This window comes from Myxine glutinosa, chromosome 11 (assembly GCF_964187855.1).
Source record: "Myxine glutinosa chromosome 11, kmMyxGlut1.1, whole genome shotgun sequence".
Taxonomy (NCBI): domain Eukaryota; kingdom Metazoa; phylum Chordata; class Myxini; order Myxiniformes; family Myxinidae; genus Myxine; species Myxine glutinosa.
The window spans coordinates 124,002,659-124,021,807 of record NC_136271.1 but is presented as its reverse complement, the minus strand read 5'-3'; the positions used below and the strand labels follow the sequence as shown (position 1 = coordinate 124,021,807).

At 41.1% G+C, this 19,149-nt stretch overlaps 1 protein-coding gene across 1 annotated transcript in view; it reads right to left on the bottom strand.

The window, feature by feature from the left end:
• LOC137436891 (ATP-dependent RNA helicase TDRD9) overlaps positions 1-14,439 on the bottom strand; it is a 504,026-nt gene extending 489,587 nt beyond the window's left edge. The window contains 2 exon segments of the mRNA XM_078787098.1: positions 10,797-10,912; positions 14,226-14,439. Of these exon segments, the coding sequence (XP_078643224.1) occupies positions 10,797-10,912; positions 14,226-14,425 (316 nt within the window). The 5' untranslated portion in view covers positions 14,426-14,439.
• Positions 14,440-19,149: the final 4,710 nt, after the last annotated feature.

Genomic DNA, 19,149 nt, shown 5'->3' with positions numbered 1-19,149 from the left:
ACGGCAAGTATGATGGGGATAGGGAGCCATTGCCTGACGATACACACGGTACTTTTGTCAAAGTATTTGCCGGCCCCAGTAAAACTGACATGATGAAAGTTTCACCAGCTTGCAAAGTTTCTGATGTGACAAAGACTCTTGGCTCATTTCTCAAATTTGTGTTGGCTGCAGACATGGCCACGGATCACAGGATGGAACCCGATGAATGAAGAAATAAAATCATTTTGAGGAGAAAGGAGCCTTTATTTCATATTTTTCCATGTCAACAAAACTCAATGGAAAGTAGGAAAAAAATATAAAAAATAAAAACCTCCCTCCCTACCCGAACTTTTGAGAAAAAAGGACGCTCAACAACTTTTTATTTTTATGTGGCCTTACCGCGGCGTTGGTTAGACAATAGGTACGTCATAATGTCCCATGCAAAACATCCTGTTTACCATGTTGACGCTTTTGTTTTGTGACTTAATCCTGTCTTTATTTAGCACACTCTATTCACTATGTGACCTGTCATTCAAAGAGGACTAGTGAAAGTACACATTTTCACAAACACGCATAGAAAAATCAAATATTACAAACTTCAAACTTTCTTGTATTTTGACTGGCAGCAGTAATCGGCGTTGAACCTACCTTAAGGGGGCATTATACCATTGAAGGCAAAAAAAAAACATTTTTTTACAAATATACAAATGCATCAATTAAAATGTTTGTTTCCTAGTATTGTATATATGTACCAAGTTTGAACGTAAATGGACTTGTCATAGAGAAGATATAAGCTCCCCATTACACTGAACACAGTAAAAACAACACTGAATCACAGTAATGCACTTTTTGATAAAATGTCTTGATTGAAAATATGCAAAACTATATATGTACATGTTGCTTGATATATGAACATTACATTGGTATACATTACATAGCATTATATTATGCATGGTTACCATGGTAACCAGATGCATACAAATGATGAATTACCACTTTACAGCTTATATCTTCTCTATGACAAGTCCATTTACGTTCAAACTTGGTACATCTATCTATAATTCCAGTAATCTCTGTGTGTTTGTATGTGTGTATGTGTGTGTGTATGTTTGTCTGTGACCGCTGTTTCTCGACAACTACCGGTCCGATATACTTGAAACTTGCCAGGTATATTGCTGGGGACCCGAGGATGTGCCTTTTCAAGGTTTGAAATTAATCGGACAAGTACTTACCGAGCTATGGCGATTTAGCCGTTCGCCGTTCGCTTTGGCGTTGCGAATGGACCAAACCATTGCATGTAAATAGAGGGGGGGGTTCTGTGGTCGTTGCGAATGGACCAAACCATTCATGTAAATAGAGGGGGGGGGGGGGGGTTCTGTGGTCGTTACTGCCACGTGGTTTCAAAGTTTTTTTTTGTTGTTGTTTGCACGCATGTTTTTTTGCACCCACGTACGGGCACGCCCTAGGATGTTTACACACACACACCCCTACACAAAATTTTTTTTTTTTTTTTTTTTTGGCAAGGAACGGGCACCCACGTACGGGCACGTCCTAGCTTATATATAGTACGGGCATGCCCTAGTATATACAATACTAGGAAACAAACATTTTAATTGATGCATTTGTATATTTGTAAAAAAATGTTTTTTTTTTGCCTTCAATGGTATAATGCCCCCTTAAGCCGCTGTCACACCTTGACGTTTTAGCCAGCGTATGCCGACGTATGAAAAATTTGGCTACGTTAAGAGCACGCTGAAGCACGCTGGCATACGTCGTAGTACGCCGAGCTCGTCGACAAATTTTGTGCATGCACAAAATTTGTCGACGTATGCCAGCGTATGACTCACACCAGCACTCAATTTTGATACGTCGGCATACGCTGGCTAAATCGTCAAGGTGTGACAGGGGCTTCAGTAACGTAATTGACGATCATTCATCATTGTATCCCCACAACCTCAAAGTAAAATAAAGATTACGTCCCGTTGATATGACAGTTTTTCAATGCACAAATTTTTCTGTTACTGTGTATCAACCGCACCCCTTTTTTAGGGTTTTCCCGTCGGTAAAAAACCAGTTGATACACCGGAAAATACGGTACATGGCGGCGGCCATCTTGGACTTTGACGTGGCGACCAAATTTTCAATAGCCTTCTTCCTGATGCCGAGATACATCCACACACCAAATTAGAAGTTGGTACTTCGCTTATTTTTCAAGATATTCATCTCAAGGTTCAGACATACATGGCGGTGGCCATCTTGGATGTTGACGTGGCGACCCAATTTTAAACAGCGTTCTTGCTTGTGTCTAGATACTGATACACCCACACACCAGATAAGAAGATAGCAGTTCGCTTATTTTTCAAGATATTTCGCTCACAAGGTTCAGACATATATATGGTGGCGGCCATCTTGGATTTTGACGTGGCGACCCAATTTTCAATAGCGTTCTTCCTTTTGCCGAGATACACCCACACACCAGATTAGAAGTTGGTACTTCACTTATTTTTCAAGATATTCATCTCACAAGGTTCAGACATACATGGCATCAGACATACATGGCGGCGGCCATCTTGGATTTTGACGTGGGTTGCACCCACACAACAAATTCGAATGCGGTCCTTCGCTGATGCACGCACGCACGCCCGCACTCAAACATGCACGCACGGACGGACGGACACACGGACGGAGGGGAAAACCATAGTCCCCCTTTCGCTCCGCTGTGCGACGGGGGACAATAAACAAGCATTCTGAGTATTGCGTTGCAATACATGTCCCCTACCGGCAGTCTGTCGTCCGGAAAACTGTTGGGGAAATTTCCAAAGTTCAAAGTGCCATAACTTGGTCAAAAATGATCGCAGCGTCGAGAAGTTCGAACTTCATCTGCAACTTATCATGAGGAAATCAGGTACCAAGTTTGAAATCACTAATGCTTTGAAAGCATTAAGAGTTTAGAAAAAAAGTCCGGAAAACTGTTCTTTGCATGACGGACTGACAGATGGACAGACTGACAGACGGAGGGACGGAGTGCAATCCTATAGTCCCCTCCGGTGTACACCGGTAGGGGACTAATAAGTGAATAATAAAACAAAACAAAAAACCACCTCTAGAGGCCATTTTTCCCCGCAAAGCGGGGGTTGGCCTTTTTCGGGAACCGTGGTTGTTGTTGTTTTTCGGTCCCCTTTTTGAAGCAATGTTTTACGGCCGGATGCCCTTCCTGACGCCAACCCTTTTTGCCGCCTTTAACGACAAACAGGGAATTACCAGTGACCACCATTAGCCGACCTCGGAAGGATGACAGGCTGAGTCAACCCCCCTGGCGTTAATTCAGCGATCGACCGGATTCGAACCCAGGATCCTAGGATCCTAAGCCGGCACCCTAGCCGCTAGCCCAACACCAAGGTGATGGTTTGATGGGGGATGAGTGATGGTTTGATGGGGGATGAGTGATGGTTTGATGGGGGATGAGTGATGGTTTGATGGGGAAGAATTATGGTTTGATGGGGAAGAATTATGGTTTGATGGGGGATGAGTGATGGTTTAATGGGGGATGAGTGATGGTTTAATGGGGGATGAGTGATGGTTTGATGGGGGATGAGTGATGGTTTGATGGGGGATGAGTGATGGTTTGATGGGGGATGAGTGATGGTTTGATGGGGGATGAGTGATGGTTTGATGGGTATGAGTGATGGTTTGATGGGTATGAGTGATGGTTTGATGGGTATGAGTGATGGTTTGATGGGTATGAGTGATGGTTTGATGGGTATGAGTGATGGTTTGATGGGTATGAGTGATGGTTTGATGGGTATGAGTGATGGTTTGATGGGTATGAGTGATGGTTTGATGGGTATGAGTGATGGTTTGATGGGTATGAGTGATGGTTTGATGGGTATGAGTGATGGTTTGATGGGTATGAGTGATGGTTTGATGGGGGATGAGTGATGATCTAAGAGATCGGGGGTCATGTTGTGGGGATGAGTGAGGGTTTGATGGGGGGATGAGTGATGATCTAAGAGATCGGGGGCAATGTTGTGGGAGGTTGTGGGGATGGTTTAGGCAATGTTTTGGAGAATGGGGGAATGATATTGGAAATTGTGGTTGGGGGGATTATGATTATTTGGGAGATTAGGGGGTGTGATGATTTGGGGGAGAGGTTACCGATGAGATGAGTGGTAGGCGAATGCTTAGGGGGGTGGTGATATGATTATATAGAAGATATAATATAAGTGAATAATAATGAAAATAAATAAATAATAATGGTAAAATAATTAAATATATTAATGGATTGGCAAATAAAATACCGAAACCACCACCGTTTCATCCGAATCTGTTACTTAAAAAAAAAAAAGTTAATCAAATTTTTTTATAATTAATCAATTAATCGATTAACCAATAAATCTAAAATACCCTTTACAGCCAAATCTCTTGGTCATCATCATGTCCAAATATCAGCTTCCAACTCAAAAGGTGCCCCAGATGAGAAAGGAAATAAATAAGTACTGAATAAATCGATAATTATCGATTATAATAATTAAGCAATTGATTAATTGATTCATCAAAAAACAAAAAATACTGTTTTGCCAAAGTATGTGCTCGCTCGTTTTTGTCAAACTTTCAGCTTCCTAGCTCAAAGAATGGCTGAGATAGATATCGCCCAGACAAACAAGCAAGAAAACAAACAACAAAGAAAGAAAGAAAACAAACAAGAAAGAAAGCAAGAAAACAAAGAAAAAGCAAGAAACCAAAATGAAAACTGAGTAAAGTCAGACCCCACTATTCGCGGTTGATAAAATGCGACATGTTTCTCTATTCGCGGAAAAATGTCCTGTGAATTCGGATTTTTTTTTCTTTTCACAGCTAGGTTCCGTGAAATCACGCTTCCCTCCCCCCTCACCCCCCTATTTGCGGCCATGTTCCGAAAATCAGCAGTTTTTCAGCGGCGCAAAAATAAATTTCACGAGCCGCTAGCGTGACATTTTTAAAACACATCTTTTACCAGCCAAGCATAAAGCAGTTGGACATGCGCAAAAAAACATCTTATATGAGCTGCTTATACAGTACAATACAGTACCCTACATTCACTATTAAGTTCACTATTAAATACAGTACCGTCACGAATTTTAGGCGCACTATAAGCGAGCTTCTTGTGACACCACACCAGATGTGTGAACAAGTCATCCTCCGCTAATTATAGCATGCAAACGCATGCAAAAATCTATTACAGCTTGCAATTTACGGTAAAGCATCATCAGAGATGTTACACAATGAAAACGCTTCGGGGGATGTTCCATCAGTGACTAAAACAAGTCATCCTCCGCGAGTGATAGAATACAAATGCTTCATTAAATCTATTATTGAAATTTGTGGATACGCTCGATACGGCATCATCCGATATCATCCTCCACAAACAATGGGCTCCCACAGATACCCACAATGCTCGCAATCCTACATATATATACAGATTGTGTCCTCAATCTCGATCATTGTTGTCGTCCCGTTGCTTCGACCCGTGGTTTTGACTCGCTTTGCTCATGGTTCAATTATGGCTCCCAGCGCAAGACCAGTGCCAGACATGCGTCGACCACCAAGAGGCAGAAGAAAGTCATGAGCCTTAGCCAGAAAGTGGAGCTGCTGGACCGGCTTTCGAGAGGAGAGAGTGCGGCCTCTGTTGGCAGGCATTACGGCGTCAACACATCCACCGTTCGCTACATACGGAAGAAGGAGAAGGCGATTCATGAGAAACTTTCAGCGAGCACTGTATTGGGTATGAAGGCGGGCACCCATGTCCCGAATATCCACATGGATCGGGGTGTTCCAAAGGTTTCCGAGGAGGAGGAGACGGAAGCGGGGCAGTAATGAGGAAGAGGTGCCGAGGTCCAGCCTCACAGTCCAGTTCCTGGGCGAGTTGCTGCAGGACATGCGGGCAATTGTCGACAGGGTGCAAGACGCTGACCCCGTCGTGGAGAGGTACCTCAAGTTCAAGAGGGCCTTGGATGATGCGCTGCTCCCATACAAAGAGCTGCATCGAAATGTTGGGCAATGTGTCAGGCAGCTCCCCATCACCCATTTCTTCAGCCCTGCTCCCTCCACCTCAAGATCACCGGCACCCTCTCCTGTGTTCCTCTCCTGTGTTCCTTACAGCGTCCTAACCAACATTCTCACCATCATCCTCACCTTCTACCTCTCCTGGCTCTCCCGTAGTGCACGATTTTGCTGCACCATCATTTGGGTCGCCCTCAAAGTTCGAGGAATTCTTGGGATTGTAATACATCGCAATCATCATTTGAAAGTTGCGTGCGTTTGTAAAAAAAAATATTAAAACGGGTACATGATGGTATTTTTTTGTTTTTTTTTTACTTTCATGGTACTGTATGGTTGAGCAATTTCAATAAACTAAGCGCATTCCTTCAATAAATTGAAAATGGTACTTGATGTTGGTTATATATTTTTTGTAAGCATTTTTTTTGCAACTGCAATCATGTGCATTGGTGGTCGAAAGCATTTTGAACTATTTCTTTTTTCTTTCCTCTATGAATAAGGAACCCCAGGGAACCTTTGACGTATCCCCCTTTTCCACATTGAAACAATGCCGCGGCATATATTCACAGGATTTTCATCGACCTTCACGGATTAATTGTCGACATTTTTGGGATTTGCGTCACTATTCGTGGATTTTCGCGACTCAGGAACCTATTCCCCCTTTTTCCATTGAAGCAATGCCCCGCTATTCGCGGGTTTCGTTATTCGTGAATTTTCCAGGAACGTATCCCCTGGGAATAGCATGGTCCAACTACACCCTTTCAGCGCACGTCAACGCCGGGCCCCCTTCGGTGGTCACGTCATACATGCAGCACCTAAGGATGGAATAGGAAAGGAGCAGCGTTCAAAAAAATAAGAAAATAGAATAATCGACCGATTTGCCTCCGCCCACATTGCGACATCATTAGACAAACTGTACCAAGTTTGATTTAAATCCCTTCTGCTGTTTTAAAGTTTTCACAATTTTACCTGCCATTACCTCTGACCTTTGACTTGACCTCTTGATGCCATAACCCAATCAATACATCTTTGCATCATAATATATAAAAATACCAAGTTTGGTGAAAATCCCATGACTGGTTCACAAGTTAGCTAGGCAACAGAATTTTACTCAACGTCTTCCATTTTACCTTTTAACTGTTTTTTTTTTTTTTTTTTGGAATACAAAATAGATGCTCGTGTAAGACCCAACACATTAAACACAAAAAACACAAATGGACACATAAAACATACAATAAAGGGAAAGGGAGCGGGAGATAAGAGGGGGAGAGAGGGAAACACACGAGCACAACAGTAGAGAACAGGGACGTCGGTAGAGCTGTGGAAGGGTGTGGGTACACCCACACCCTGTGGGGAGGGGGAGGGGTACACGGTATAAAACAAATGTACACTGCTAGGAATTTCAGGAATGAAGTCGGAGATTGAAAGAGGTGGATTTGGGGTGTATTAAAGGGGGTAGAAAAGATCAAGGTTTTGGATGGGGGAAGATAAGAGATGGTAGCGAACAGCTGTTTTAAAGACCTGGAGGGAGAAGTGGGATTGAAGATAATTGTCGGGGATTTCATATAAAACCTGAGAAAAGTTTTGAAACCGGGCAGCACAGGTCCATCACTATGGAAACTGTTGGCCCTTCCAGGGAGAGTGAGAAAACAAAGGGCACCTGTTATAATTATCCTTTGCCTGACCTTGGCAAACATCTCCTGTAAATTCATTTTCTCTTGTTCTTATTTTGTTATTGCATTCTCACCTTAGGAAGGGTGTCGGAGTGAACTTCATTCAATGTACAATGTGCGCTGAGTGGGTTCATCAAAAATGTAGTGGTCTGAGAGGGTCATTAACCAGTGTGGCAGCTACATTCAAGTGTAAGGTTTGCACAGAGGGAGCTGCAGATGGAGGAAATGTTGAGTTGGATCTTGGAGACGGCGTGAAGCTGGAAGGCGTGAAAACATTTTGCTACCTCGGAGACATGCTTAATGGAGAAGGTGGATCAGACTCGGCAACGGTTGCTAGAGTGAGATGTGCATGGAAGAAGTTTCAGGAACTGAGTGGCGTGCTGATGATGAGGGGAGTGTCGTTGAAGCTGAAGGGAAAGGTGTATCCTGCATGTGTGAGAAGTGTTATGATTTATGGGAGCGAGACATGGGTAATGAACGTAGAGCAGCAACGAAGGTTGGAAAGGGTGGAAATGCGAATGGTTCGACGGATGTGCAGAGTATCATTGAGAGAGAGGAAGACAAATGATGAATTGCAAAAGATGATGGGAATAGAGCCTGTGTTTGATGCTGTGAAGAGAAACAGGTTGAGATGGTTTGGTCATGTGTTGAGGAAGAATGAAAGTGACTGGTTGAGAAGAGTGATGGAAATGAATGTAGAAGGAAGTAGAGGACGGGGAAGACCGAGAAAGACTTGGCTAAAGATGGTGGAAGAAGAAATGTGGGCAAGGGGGTTAACAAGGAGAGATGCAGAAAATAGGGCAAAATGGAGAAGATTGTCATGGGGACCACAAGGCTAACCCCCGCTCTTGTAGGGAAAATGGCCTTTAAAATGCATGTTGTTGTTGTTGTTGTTTTGCATCATAATACATACTTCTACCAAATATAATGAAAATCACATTACTGGTTCACAAGTTGTCACAGTAACATGATTTTTAACGAGCATGACCTCTGACTTTTGGCCTTTGACCTCAAAATCTAATCAGTTTAACTTTACCTCATTAAACATACCAGCACCAAGTTTGACTTATATCCCTTCAGCCGTTCTCAAGTTATCGCAGCATCGAAAACTTATCACAGCGGCACAACACAAAAACAATGCCTCCGGCGAGTTAGTCGGTGGAAGCATAAAAATCACAGCCGACAAGGCCTCTGTCCATAGCTCAATAGAGTATAGCTATCCGATATGGGCTGATGCCTTGTGGCCACGGCATCAAGTGTGTCACTCCTGGATCCTTTGAAATCCAAAACGAACGTTACTGAATGCCAAACCAAAACAATGGAGGGCACACCTCAACACGTTAAGCACGTATGAGTGTGACACCGCCATGCCATTATTGCCCAACATATCGTTGCGATTTTGAGTTTTGTATAATAAAGGTTAAATTTCCCCCTCATAGTTAGTCACAACAACAACACGTAGCCTCGCGATAGTGCAGTTATTTCATAGTATGTGTGAGAATAGTCCTTTTCCTGTGTTAGTTTTGCGTTGAGTAGAATAATGAGTAGGTCCTTCTTATACTTCCATCGCCTTATCCCGCCTCCATTGCCTCATGCCTCTTTGTGCTGCCTTTGGCTTTTTGGCGCGAATTAACACGAGGCCGGCCTGGAGGGTCGGGTCGGGACCGAATGAGGGCGGCGCAGAAGCTGACGGTAAGCGCGAGCCGCCAATCAGGGCTCAGAGGGTGCGGCTGCAGCACTGCATCACAGGACGTGTTTGGAACGTTCAAGAAGGCTCAGGGCGTGGCAGATATAAGCCGTTGCGCAAAACCACCACGAGCAGTAAGTGGAGTCGGGCGTCGAGCAGTAAGTGGAGTCGGGCGTCGAGTAGTAAGTTGAGTTCCAGGAGTAAGTTGAGTTCCAGGAGTAAGTGGAGTTCCAGCAGTAAGTGGAGTTCCAGCAGTAAGTGGAGTTCCAGCAGTAAGTGGAGTTGGAAGCAGTTGGCGGTGACTTGGCATTGAGTGAGGAGTTGAAGGAGCGCGGTCCGCAGTGGAGTGTGAAAGATACGAGATCGGAGAAAGACACGCATGAACCAAGATACGCACTCATATGAAAGTGACGCTCGGTTGAGCTTGAAGCCGATCCGCTATAGTGCATTGAGTCACGCGAGTGATAGCGCGCTGGTTGCAGAACGCGCTGTGGAACCGCCAGCCGCGCTGAGAGACGCGTACGTTTCCTTCCTGCCTCATCATCGGCTGCCTTTTGTTCGGGAGACGTGCTACGAGGATCCTTCCACCGCCTGCTTGCCATCATCGCGGGACGTGCTGTGACCGAGGAGAGTCGGACGGGGCCATTCCTGGACAACCAAGCCGGCGCGTTTGGCCTGCACATCATCCTGCCTGCAATTCCCTGTGTGAGTGTGAACGGGCCCAAGTCTGGGATTTAAGAATAAGACTGTTTACGCTCTGCTCTGTGTCTCTGCTTCTACCGATCATTGTACATAATATTGGGAATAATAATTAAACCTGTGTTCTTCCTTCCATTCGATTGTTCTTGTGATTTCCATCATTGGCTAAGCGTGGTACGAGTAAAACCGCTCGAATCGGGGTCCAGTATTAACGGTGACTGCACGGACCACGTGGTACGCAATCCGCTCGGTGCACTCAAATTACACGTGGCTCGTGCGAGGCTTGGTTCCCCGCTTCCGTGGCGGCGCAGGTATTTTGGTACGAGCGAGACTTGGTCCCGAAACCCTACCTTGCGTTTGCCCGGAAGAGGCGTTTCAGGTCTCTCGGTTACGCCAGGCCCAGAAAGAACAAAGGGCTTAATGCCCCCTTGGTAAGGGTAAGAAGGGCGGCGGAAAACCGTAACAATATGTTGTATTTCAACCTCATGCAGTTCACCCATTGTTAGTTTGACTTTAACAACACTTGACAAATCATCTATAATTGGGTTTTAACCAGTTCTGTGAAATTACTTAAGGAATATCAAAATATATATATTTAATTTTAAATATATGTATATATCTCACTTCATTAGAAAAGTTGAAACTTATTAAAACAGGATTATCTTCAAAAAGCACTGAAGTTCATCATAACATGCATTATTTAAAACAAGAGTCGACAATACCTGGATCCAACGAGGTAGAGCTGGAAGAATTCTGGAGTGACAATTCTTGCAGATCTAGAGTTTCCTGTTGTCGAAAGGCTTCTACATATTCAGTACCTTTTCCCTCCATTTTCCGGCTGAAAGCAACAAACAATCAAAAAAAAGGCATCAAGCAAAAATAACAGTGATGTGCACAAATGTTAGACATTTATATCGAATGGAAGGCTCTGCTGACAATCAAAGTTATGGATCAAGGAGCAAGTATAATATTATTATTTAATGGAAAGGGAAAGAGAAATTATTTTCCATCAGACCAAAATCAGCTCAGAATTTTATTCTTTAACACAGCTCCCGTATTTTAATAAACATCAAGCACAGTGAAACATAATGACCACCGAATAAAAAACCACCTTTAGAGGCCATTTTTCCCCGCAAGCGGGGGTTGGCCTTTTTCGGGAACTGTGGTTGTTGTTGTTTTTCGGTCCCCTTTTTGAAGCAATGTTTTACGGCCGGATGCCCTTCCTGACGCCAACCCTTTTTGCCGCCTTTAACGACAAGCAGGGAATTACCAGTGAACTGGTACTCAATTTGCCGACCTCGAAAGGATGACAGGCTGAGTCAACCCCCCCTGGCGTTAATTCAGCGATTGACCGGGATTCGAACCCATGATCCTAGGATCCTAAGCCGGCACCCTAGCCGCTAGCCCAACACCAGGGACTAATGGGACTAATGGCTAAAGGGACTAATGACCACCGAATCAAAAATAAAAACTGAATACCATATTATTGATGACGTTATACATCACAACACAGCTCAATTGCAATTGTATAAGCAATTTTTTTTTTTAATAAATCGATGTGACCCTTTTATTTCACAGCCATTTGCATTGGACAGGTAAAATCGTCTTCATCAAGGTTTGCATCATTCAGACGTGGGTTAAATTACCGTTAGTGCCTTGCCGATTTAAAACGGTTCAGCCACGGTCCTGGCAAAGAGTGGTAAATGGAGCATTTATGAACACTGTGGGGGAACAGTGCTAATGGACTGATGAAGACCAGCTATAAAATGCCCAGGAAGAAGGGAGGGGACAAGGTGGGGTCTGAAGGGAACATCAAATCGCTTTGAAAATCCAGCATCAGATCATTCACACTGCTACTACGACTACTACTACTATTATTACCACTACTACGACTATTACTACTACTACTACTACTACTACTACTACTACGACTACGACTACTACTACTACTATTGCGACTACTACCATTACCACTACTACTACTACCATTACCACTACTACTACTACTACTACTATTGCTACCTCTACTATTACTACTATAACTACTACTACGACTATTACTACTACGACTACTATGGCTATTACTACTACTACTACTACTACGACTACGACAAGGTTTTCCATCTATTACTACTACTACTACTTAAGTTATTCCATCTACTACTACTGGTACTTAACGGTTATTGACCCTGCTAATACAACTTAACAGTTATTCACTCTACTACTACTACTACTTAACAGTTATTCACGCTGCTAATACACTTAACAGTTATTCACTCACCTACCATGGCAGCAAGATGGGGCTATCAAAATTTGCGGCACTCAATCCACCAAATGTCTGCCTTATGGGCCATCAGCTGTGGCTTGTGACTAGTAGTTTCATTCCACTAATCAGGGGCTAAGTAGCACCAGTACGACACTGCAGCTCATAATGAATACATTTGAAGCCAAAAGTTCTCTGTTCAGATCCATGCAGTTATCGAGCACAGCATTTCCATTACAAAGATCTCTAATGTCCTTGCACTCGCCCATGCTATTTGAATAGCAGCCAGTCCAAACGCTCGTCAAGTGACACCACACTGGCCCAATGGGATGAGTGAACCACGTCAGCGATTTCTGCAAATCACCGCCCATATAATATGGCAGCCTCCATGTGCTGGAGTGGTGGCTGAGTCAGAGACCCGAGGGCTGGACAGGGGGTTAGTACATAATTCCAATAGTACATAATTAACAAGAAGAAGAACCACCTTTAGAGGCCTTTTTTTCCCGCAGAGCAGGGGTTGGCCTTTTTCAGGCACCATGGTCCCCTTTTTGAAGCAATGTTTTACAGCCGGATGCCCTCCCTGCCGCCAACCCTGTTAGCCGCCTCTTGCGACACACAGGGAATTACCAGTGAACTGGTACTCAATTTGCTGACCTCGGAAGGATGACAGGCTGAATCAACCCCCCTCGCGTTCATTCAGCGATCGACCTGGATTCGAACCCAGGATCCAAGGATCGCAAGCCGGCACCCTAACCACTAAGCCAACACCAGGCTAATAGTACATAATTAACAGACAAGATGCCAGACTTCAAACAGCACATAATTAAGATATATTGAAAACTCAAATGGCTGGAGAAGATAATATAGTAGAGTTTCTTCTTCTTCTTCAAACAATAACAACTTCTGGCTACCAGACCGTTAGACCAATCATATTGAAATTTTAAACACGTGTTCACTTTACGGCTACAAAATTACTTTCAAGTTTAACATCAATCAATGAAGCAGTTCAAGACATGATTTTTTTAAAGTTTTCATTCAATCCAATATGGCCACCAAAGCATATGAATTATGAACAAGCGTTACGCCAAGGTCCCCCGTCAGTGAAGTGATGCGAGTTCACAAAGTGGAAGACGCAAGGCGGCCATTTTGGATTTTGACGTGGTGACCCAATTTTCAATAGCGTTCTCCCTTATGCCGAGATACACCCACACACCAGATAAGAAGATAGCAGTTCGCTTATTTTTCAAGATATTTCGCTCACAAGGTTCAGACATATATATGGTGGTGGCCATCTTGGATTTTGACGTGGCGACCCAATTTTCAATAGCGTTCTCCCTTATGCGTAGATACACCCACACACCAGATTAGAAGTTGGTACTTCGCTTATTTTTCAAGATATTCCGCTCACAAGGTTCAGACATACATGGCGGCGGCCATCTTGGATTTTGACGTGGGTTCCACCCACACACCAAATTGGAATTCGGTCCTTCGCTTACGCACGCATGCACGCACGTACGCACGGACGGGAAAACCATAGTCCCCCTTGCGCTCCGCGGTGCGACGGGGGACAATAATTCTACAGGTGGAGTTGCACCTATGGTGAACATTTCCTGTCAATTGGACCAACAGTTGCAGAGAAAATCATATTTATTCTGAGCCGACAAACAAACAAACAAACGGACTCAAATGCAATACCCTCTCCTCTGGTGAGGGTAACAATTAAAGAAAATAGTGATTTTTTTTTTTTAACACGGATGCTTGACGTTCTCTTGCACAAACCTGACCCAACATCCTGATCTTGTTGTCCATCTGTAATGAATATATACATGTTCTCACACAAGTCTTGCAAAATGTTAAATAAAAAAATACCCAATTGAGTTGTTTGTACCGATAGAAAAAGGTGGTCTTGGACTCATCCGGTTGGACAGGTGGGTCGTCAGGCAAAGCAAAAGGAGGCAGCTGTGGGCGTTTGGCTATTGGTTTGCCAATGGTAAAAAAGTCGTGAACATCTTGCAGGGACACTTCTCCAGCCAAGGGGCGAGGGGCAACATTACTTTTCTTCATGGTGTGATCCTGAGTATTTGACATGGGTCTGCGGTGACTTCACCCTGCAAGAACAGCAACAGATACATGAAGATTAATCACAGGTGCAAAATAAGCAACAGATACATGAAGATTAATCACAGGTGCAAAATAAGGTCCAGCGATATATCCATTAGATAGTATAATATTTTTCATATCAATATATAACACACTTTTTCATATCAATATATAACACACTTTTCATATCAATATATAACACACTTTTTCATATCAATATATGACACTTTTTCATATCAATATATGCCACACTTTTTCATATCAATATATAACACACTTTTTCATATCAATATATAACACACTTTTTCATATCAATATATAACACTTTTTCATATCAATATATAACACACTTTTTCATATCAATATAAAACACACACTTTTTCATATCAATATATGACACACTTTTTCATATCAATATAAAACACACACTTTTTCATATCAATATATAACACACTTTTTCATATCAATATATGACACACTTTTTCATATCAATATATGCCACACTTTTTCATATCAATATATAACACACTTTTTCATATCAATATATAACACACTTTTTCATATCAATATAAAACACTTTTTCATATCAATATATGCCACACTTTTTCATATCAATATATAACACACTTTTTCATATCAATATATAACACACTTTTTCATATCAATATAAAACACTTTTTCATATCAATATAAAACACTTTTTCATATCAATATATAACACACTTTTTCATATCAATATATAACACTTTTTCATATCAATATATAACACTTTTTCATATCAATATATAACACACTTTTTCATATCAATATAAAACACACTTTTTCATATCAATATATATAACACACTTTTTCATATCAATATATAACACACTTTTTCATATCAATATATGCCACACTTTTTCATATCAATATATAACACACTTTTTCATATCAATATATAACACACTTTTTCATATCAATATATAACACTTTTTCATATCAATATATGACACACTTTTTCATATCAATATATAACACTTTTTCATATCAATATACAACACACTTTTTCATATCAATATATAACACTTTTTCATATCAATATATAACACACTTTTTCATATCAATATAAAACACTTTTTCATATCAATATATAACACACTTTTTCATATCAATATAAAACACACACTTTTTCATATCAATATATAACACACTTTTTCATATCAATATATAACACACTTTTTCATATCAATATATGCCACACTTTTTCATATCAATATATGCCACACTTTTTCATATCAATATATAACACACTTTTTCATATCAATATATAACACTTTTTCATATCAATATATAACACACTTTTTCATATCAATATATAACACACTTTTTCATATCAATATATGCCACACTTTTTCATATCAATATATGCCACACTTTTTCATATCAATATATAACACACTTTTTTATATCAATATATAACACTTTTTCATATCAATATATAACACACTTTTTCATATCAATATATAACACACTTTTTCATATCAATATATGACACTTTTTCATATCAATATATAACACACTTTTTCATATCAATATAAAACACACACTTTTTCATATCAATATATGACACTTTTTCATATCAATATATGACACACTTTTTCATATCAATATAGAACACACTTTTTCATATTAATATATGCCACACTTTTTCATATCAATATATAACACACTTTTTTATATCAATATATAACACTTTTTCATATCAATATATAACACACTTTTTCATATCAATATATAACACACTTTTTCATATCAATATATGACACTTTTTCATATCAATATATGACACTTTTTCATATCAATATATAACACACTTTTTCATATCAATATAAAACACACACTTTTTCATATCAATATATGACACTTTTTCATATCAATATATGACACACTTTTTCATATCAATATAGAACACACTTTTTCATATCAATATATAACATTTCATATCGTTGAAGAGAAATCTAATTAAGCCGGTTGTGCGGTTTACCTAGATTCCCCAATTAGTATCGGATAATTTTTGAAAAAAAAAAGGGTTGAAAAGGGTAGTTGGAAGCATTTCATATTAATAATTGGCATTCACTTTGTATTTTAGGATATACCGAGTTTGATTAAAGTGTTTGTTTGCCACATTCAATTTTGAGTTTTTAACGCTTTAATGGAAAAGTCAAATAACGGTTATATTTACCTACGCTACCAAAGGTGGATGGAGGTTTTGTTTTCCCCCGTCTGTCTGTCCATTTGTTTGTGAACAAGATATCTCAAAAAGTTGTGGACGGATTTGGACGAAACTTGGTGGACAGGTTGTGTGTGTGACGAGGAAGATTAGATTCAATTTTGGTGGCTCTGGATCCAGCTAGTAGAATTTTTGAAGTGATTCTTCACCATTGAGTGATATGGCCAACAAGGCAGAGGTATGCTCTTGGTCTATGCTTTTGGTGAAGATTCGGATCCAGATCCGGCTAGTATAATTTTTTAAAGTGATTCTTCACCATTGGGAGATAACGCCAAAAACGATACAAAGCAGGATATCTCAAAAAGTTGTGGACGGACGATTTTGATTAAATGCAATTCTGTATTGTGATTTTCTGGTCTACTCTGGGATACAAAGATTTACAAGGGGAGATGCAGAAAATAGGTCAAAATGGAGAAGATTGTCATGGGGCCCGCAAGGCTAACCCCCGCTCTAGCAGGGAAAATTGCCTTAAAATGCCTGTTGTTGTTGTTGTTGCACTCTAGGATACAAAACGTAAACTGTTCACCTGGTGGATGCTCTCTACTGAGTTCCCTTCTAGTTTATTGTGTTATGTTGAAATATTAGGTCATGGCATCAACAATCTTCATGTCAAAAAGGTCTTTCAGTTTTCTAAGGTTTCATTGGCTCGATAATTCACGTACAATACACAACAGATTGAGAAGTTTAGAATATGTATTAACCCCATGTTCACTTCAATTAAAAATGACCACCGAGGCAGTACTTGATGCTGACTGGCAATAAAAGACAAGACGGATTTTTGTTTCAATTCCTCAACAGCAGACAGGATAAAAGTAATAAAGCCTCCTACAACCCCCCAAATAATAAGGTAATTTAGCCCTCCCAAATGGCCAAAATACACCATCCACCCACTCCCCCCCAAAACCAAAGAAGTGAAGTATAAAGCAATGCTATATGACAGAAGTCACGTGAAGACCGATATTGAATTTCAGATAAATTGTGTATAATATCAGTCCTCTGAAATGTTCTGAACACGTTTTCGGAATCGGAGGGAGGGTGAGCGTGGCACCAGCTTCTTATCTTTGGGTGTCCGGCCCATGGATGTAACACACAGGAGACATGGATGGAGAGAGTGAGATTGGTTCCAGACACTTCCTCGGTGGTAGTGCGGACGCATAATGTGGAATCGTGCTGAATCAGATGTTGGAGGTAGAGTTTCTTGACACCGCCCCATGCAGAACAACTTGACTTGTTCCTCGTCGCAACCGTCTACATCTGGTAGACCATACACTTTGCAGATGAAAACATCAGATGATTTGATGATGCCATCGGCGCTGGTTGAAAGAGCTCAAGCATTGGAGTTCATTCAGTGTCGACAAAAAGTCTACACCCCCCTTTCAAATTTTTCAACCTTTTCTTGACTTGTAGCCTGGAATTAAATTGCATTAAATCAGACGTTTCCCACCTTTATTTGCACATCGTAACACACAACTTCCAGGTGAAAAATAAATTCTACAAGTTTCAAAAGATTCATTAAAAATACAAAACGAGAATATGTTGGTTGGAGAAGTGCCTGGCATTCACTAATGACCCTCTGACAATTTGACGAAGATCCGTTTGGCCATCTTTGAGAAATATGGCGACACAGAGAGACCAATTTACGAAATAAGCTAAACAATACACATAATATACTACAACAACAACAACATGCATTTTAAAGGCCATTTTCCCTGCTAGAGCGGGGGTTAGCCTTGCGGTCCCCATGTCAATCTTCTCCATCTTGCCCTATTTTCTGCATCTCTCCTTGTTAACCCCCTCGCCCGCATTTCTTCTTCCACCATCTTTAGCCAAGTCTTTTTCGGTCTTCCCCGTCCTCTGCTTCCTTCTACATTCATTTCCATCACTCTTCTCAACCAGTCACTTTCATCCTTCCTCAACACATGACCAAACCATCTCAACCTGTTCCTCTTCACAGCATCAATCACAGGCTCTATTCCCATCATCTTTCGCAATTCATCATTTGTCTTCCTCTCTCTCAACGATACTCCACACATCCACCGAACCATTCGCATTTCCACCCTTTCCAACCTTCGTTGCTGCTCTACGTTTATTACCCATGTCTCGCTCCCATAAATCATAACACTTCTCACACATGCAGCATACACCTTTCCCTTCAGCTTCAACGACACTCCCCTCATCATCAGCACGCCACCCAGTTCCCGAAACTTCTTCCATGTACTACAATATACTACAATATACTACATAATACATAATATACTACAATATACATAATATACATAATATACACAATATACATTATATAATACTACATAATAAGCTACACACAATAGGCCCCGACAAGCTACACAATACCGAAAATTTGGTTCGATTCCGACAACTTTGAAAATTTGACCTTTGTGACCTCCAAAGGTCAAAGGTCAAAGATTCTGAAATTTGTTGGAAA